The following is a 5,659-nucleotide window of genomic DNA, read 5'->3' as shown; positions in this document are numbered from 1 at the left end:
TTTATGACCAGGCAACACTAAACCCTGACCTTGCCTATCACTATTTACGGTAATCGTGTTAGCTGCTGTGCTGTCATCACTTTTGAATATTGCTATGCCATCGACCCAGTCCAACCCCTTTCACTGCTTCCTGTTCTCTAGCTTTTTCTCTCCACCCACTGCTATGGTTACCTGGTTAGGTGGGGGGCTATAAATGCCTAACACCCTCCACGCTCTGTTCTCAAAGTGACACAAGAGGGCCTGTGCTAGCAGTTGAAAGGCCACAAACTGTAAGCTGTGTTTCCAAAGAGAGGCTCTACAACAGTTACTGCTCATCATTCATTCTTTATCTCATCAAAGAGAGAGTATTAGGAACGGGAGAGCAGCTGAGAGGCAGCTGTGAAAGGATCAGCCATGCTTGGAGGCATCCACTCATATTTGTTGGTCGCAGTGACTTTACTCTTTTTAACGCAGACAGGGACTCAATGCAGGTGAGTCTGAAGATAAATTAACTGTCACATTTAAGCTGATATGCCATTTCAAATGTGTTCAAGTGGTCATAATATGTTCATTTGGTGAAAACTGAATGAAATGTTGCTGTGCCTTAAAGTTCTGCTTTAAGCCATTATGATATTTGATTAATGTATGAAAAAAATATGTATCTTATCATTTGTTTTTTCTCTATTTAAGGGCTGAAAATGACATGTCATTGGTTACTTTACCAGATTGGAGAAAAGACTCAGGTATGAAATATAACCATTACTTAGATCTGTTAGTCAGGCCCTTTTCATCCTTGATCATTAGTACTTGAATACTATTTTGTCAAAGCAAGAACTTCAATAAACATTATATTTTTCTTTTCTTTCATAGAATTTGTCACACAGTGTTTCTATGACAAACACAACAACCTGATTTGTGACTGGACAAGCATCATTCGAACAATGGGTACAAAATATAATTTACTACACAATAGTACTGTGGTGGTTGTAGATTAATTCAACGTAACGGTGAAATTAAAATAAAGCCGAGTTACAGTTCAGTTCTGTTATGAGCTCACTTTAACACTAAGAAATGACTGAACTGAAGTAACCCTCAAGTAAATGTTAGTCCACAGTTCTGTTTTAATCTACAGGGAGGCTGTGACTGGGTCAGTGTTTAGCTGCATATCACTAATTGATCTGAAGCAAGTTATAATCTTTTATAGCCTGTGTGTTCTCCCTTGAGCAATCAAAGTAGATGACCGACACTTGAGTTCAGGGTGCAAAATTATGTGGGTAGAATTTAGCAAGTAAGTCTCAGAGAGCAATCAACCACATTTACTGGTAAATGTTTGTACCAAAATAGTCTGGTAATAGAATATCTGATATGATGATTCAGGGGTATTTATTTTTCCCTATACAATGTAGACATGCGCACCATATGTGTTTTTTTCCACACATCTAACTTGTTTTCAATGATTGAACATTTAACAATAATACGAATCTCAACGTGGTTATTTGGTTGTGAGGAAGACCGATGTTTGATCTCTCGCTAAAGTTGAGCAATGCTCTGTGTTGAGACATTCCGTGCTATATGACATATACGCATGCTGTAAAACACCATCGAAGTCCACAAGCAAGATAGAGAATATATGGGAAGTTTCTCTCTCACTCGCTCTCTCTCAACCAAATGGTGAGAATCTATTATAGCATGGGAGAACTTTAAACCCTGCAGATGTTTGTTTTTGTTGGCTAACTTCATTTGCGTTTATTAGCCCCAAACAGCCCGCAAGCAACAGTAGACACCCATACAATGTGGGCCAGCACAGTGATGTTACTGAAGCTTCCTGCCATAATGACAGCTCAGTCCTCCTGCTAACAACAATCATATTGACACTTATCTATAAACACAGAGATACATTATCAACTCATCTCTGTTCATTTTGCTGTGATAAAAGGCATCAACCTGTAACGTAAAACTCCCCTCACATATATGTTAATTTACTGCACTTCTAGACAACAGCTAGAGACCTTAGAGTAGTATGAACCCAAAATAAACTTAGATTTTACTGTGATTTAATTGCAATTAATGGATTAATAGGATACTGAAATACGTACAACATGATGTTATCTGTTAAAAGTCTGAATTCATCCTTTGGCAGAATGTCAAGATTACTAGCATCTCAAGATGAATAGCAAATAACTTTTAAAATGCTTGTTGTCTGCACGGTGTTCAGATCAATCAGAGCTATGTTTTACAAACATTATAGATGCCTCCATCGATACTCAAAATAATAAAAGAGAAAAATAATTGCACCACAACAGATGTACTTCTTAATATAACAAACATGGTTTACCATTTCTGATATAATCAAAAATTATGGTGTAACATAAATGTTCATTCCTAACCAGCATAGTTAAAATAATTTTGCAATTTATATTGTGGGTTTAAAAAGCATCGGGGTCAGTGAATATGTACTTAAGAGACAAACTGCCACCCTGGAATTATAAAAAATGAGAGTGACCGCACTCACTCTCGATGACGAGGATGAAAGCTTATAGTGTATTCATTATATTTATTTTAATTATCATTTTCACCTCCAGATGATGGTCTGCTGAATATTTTAGAGAGTGGTGCATTGGACCAAGGCGAGGCCTGTCTAGAGTTCTGGTACTTGGCCCCGGTTGCAGCCAATGGGTCTGAACTCCGAGCTCTGCTCAAAAGTAGTGCTGGTCTGGTAGAAATCTGGACCTCACCTGCCATGCCTGGATCTTCTTGGAGACAAGTCTTTGTGCCTCTAAATATCATCGAATCAGGGACTCAGGTAAAACAGCACAGTGTGTATGTAACTATTAATCTGTAATTGAACTTTTTGGGGAATTAAAATATACTATTGTGCATTTTTAAATAAGTAAACTGCTTTTATAACAGGTTGTACTTGAAGTAGTCCAAGCAGAGTCAAAGGAAGGACAGGTTACATTTAACCGGATAGGTATAAGGAGAGGCTCATGTGGTATGTTTTTCTCTTTTTTAATTTTAACAACAGACTAGTTTTTGGTGCCACCAATCAATGAAATCATATATATGTATTCACTGTTTAATGTTTAACAATATATAATATAACCATTACTGTCAGTAAAACTCTATAGTCTACAAAACCATTCCAAAGCTCAAAGGTGCAAGATATTTATTATGTTACACCACCAACATCACCATTAAATTCACCAGTTTCTCATCCTTTTGATAATTATAATAAGAAAATCTAAATATTACTTATATAATTGACAAGAAAAGTTAACTAAAATAACTAAAGAAATGTGGTATAGTACATTTTTACACTGAACCTCACATTTCATTATATTAATCATCAGTTATTCCTTATCAGTTATAAAGTGTGATTTTTTTATTCAATCACATGTCCCACAGGGTATCAGTGTGAATCCAACACAGAGTTATGGACAGATGAGTCCACCCGCTGTCTCTGCTCTGCTGGCCAGCTCTACTGCTCCCCCTCTCAGTGCCCTAAGGGCCAAATCTGTGGTCCTCAAAGAGAAAGCTCCAGGGGGATTTTCACCTCAGGGACGTGCACTATACACAGTGACACAGACTGCAGCACTTTTGATGGAGTGCTGTTCCGCTTCATGGTCCCCTGCACCTACATACTGGCTAAGACCTGCTCACCCACTGAAACTCTGCCCATGTTCAGTGTGGAAGTGGTCAATGAGCATAGCGGAAACTCATCTTTGCCAACTGTTCAGCAGGTCATTGTGAAAATGGCCAAATTCAGTGTGTACCTGCTGAAAAGGCAGACACACCGGGTTGTGGTGAGTTATTTCTAAGTAGGATCGACATTTAGGAAAGCACATGTGCTGTGACATTAGCCCTTTCCATTTACAGTGTTGGCTTTACTTTTGAAAGGGTTAATTTAATTTTGGACCCTAAAGATCCACATAAGACTTATGTGTGCATGCATGTGTGTATGTATGCACATATTTGTGTATTTATTTATTTATGATTAGAAACTCCAACAATATATAGCCATACCCTTATTTTGGCAGTTCATTTTCAGTTTATCCAACTGAGCTATTTAGCAGTGTGACATCCCATCACACATTTTAGAACATTTGAGTATTTTTCATTTTCTCATATCTAAAGGAGACCAAGCATTTGCAGACCACACTGTCCTCAGCAGATATTTAACATTTTTGTATGCTGGAAGCCAGTTCTATTTTCCTTAAAAATATACAGTATTCCCATTCTCCATTTTGCAGTTTTGTGGCACTTTGCCATCATGCTGTAATGAGTGTTAAGCTACTTAATGTACTAGACTGAGCGTGTCCCATATCTGCAGCCCCATTTTACTGATAAACTTCACTTATTGTAAAGTGCAGAGTTTACTGGCATAATGTCCTGTAATTCCTAAACGTGCTATTGGTCTTATCCGTTCTCAAAGATATATCTGTCTTCAGAATGCCGCTTTTTATACAAACTTTAAAAGTGAGTCAATAATGCTGATGATAGCTGGAAAGGAATGTAAAACTACTTTTTTTCTTTAGGTCAATGGGATATGGAAGAAGCTTCCACTGAGCCTCAGCAGTGGCACAGTCACCATCAAGAGCAATCCGGCTTCTGTTGTACTGGGAACCAGTTTTGGGCTTTTTGTCTCATATGATAATGCTGGTGCTGTACATATCACGCTGCCATCCACTTACTCTGATAAAATGTGTGGCTTATGTGGCAATTTTAACAACATAGGAAGAGATGACTTCAGAAAGCCCAGTAGTACAGATTCCAGTGACAGAATAGATTTGGCTGAGAGCTGGCAGGCCGAAGAGACCACCTCTTTATGCGAAACCATTCTGGTACCTCACCAGTGTGACCCACTGGAAGAGGCTGAGTATGCCAGTGAGTTGCATTGTGGAGGCCTCCTCTCTAGTACCGGATCCTTTGCTGCCTGCTTAGCAGTTCTGGGAGCAGAAAGCTACTTCAGGAGCTGTGTGGCTGGCATGTGCTCTACTCATGGTGACCCAGGGGTGCTTTGTGAGACATTACAGGTCTATGCTGATATCTGCCAGGAGGCTGGAGTTACTGTACCCATTTGGAGGAACTCCACATTCTGCCGTATGTTGCATTATTGCTTCCTGATTTCACTTATCTGCCTCTTGTAAAAATAGGGGAAATTAGGCAAACAATGACTTTAATAATACAGTGACAATTGAGATCATGGTCTCTTTCATCTCCTCTCTTGCTCCCTCCTCAGCTGTTCAGTGTGGTGAGAACAGCCACTTTAGCTCATGTGCAGAGGGTTGCCCAGATGTATGCTCCAGTCAGGATTTAGCTGGGCCCTGCGGAAGCTGTGTGGAAAGATGCGAGTGTGACTCTGGCTTCAAACTCAGTGGGGGGAAGTGTGTCCCAGCAGAGGACTGTGGGTGTTGGTCTAATGGAAAACACTACGAGGTAAAGGAGGTGGATGAACAGGGAACAATTTCATATTCACCTACTCACTTCCACACTGCTGTAATTCATTAACTTGACTACCTTTCACCTGCAGAAAGGAGAAACATTCCTGGAAGGAGAGTGTATGCAGCAGTGCCAGTGCATGGGTAGTAATAATGTGCAGTGCACTACAATGCAATGCGCAGTCAATGAGGTCTGTAAGGTCAAAGATGGCGTCAAAGGCTGCTTCCCTTTCATGCCTGCC

General features: G+C 39.6%; 1 protein-coding gene across 1 annotated transcript in view; it reads left to right on the top strand.

Annotated features, from left to right (window-relative positions):
* The first annotated feature begins 260 nt into the window (after positions 1-260).
* Positions 261-5,659, top strand: part of LOC133990704 (zonadhesin-like) — a 17,294-nt gene continuing 11,895 nt past the window's right edge. Inside the window, exons 1-9 of the mRNA XM_062429103.1 lie at positions 261-470; positions 670-722; positions 850-924; positions 2,562-2,782; positions 2,890-2,971; positions 3,385-3,782; positions 4,515-5,079; positions 5,219-5,415; positions 5,510-5,659. The exon at positions 5,510-5,659 is cut by the window's right edge and continues 234 nt beyond it. Coding sequence (XP_062285087.1) covers positions 394-470; positions 670-722; positions 850-924; positions 2,562-2,782; positions 2,890-2,971; positions 3,385-3,782; positions 4,515-5,079; positions 5,219-5,415; positions 5,510-5,659 — 1,818 coding nt within the window. The 5' untranslated portion in view covers positions 261-393. The remainder of the gene's footprint in view (positions 471-669; positions 723-849; positions 925-2,561; positions 2,783-2,889; positions 2,972-3,384; positions 3,783-4,514; positions 5,080-5,218; positions 5,416-5,509) is intronic.

This window comes from Scomber scombrus, chromosome 11, assembly GCF_963691925.1.
Source record: "Scomber scombrus chromosome 11, fScoSco1.1, whole genome shotgun sequence".
Taxonomy (NCBI): domain Eukaryota; kingdom Metazoa; phylum Chordata; class Actinopteri; order Scombriformes; family Scombridae; genus Scomber; species Scomber scombrus.
This window is presented reverse-complemented; position numbering and strand designations above follow the sequence as displayed.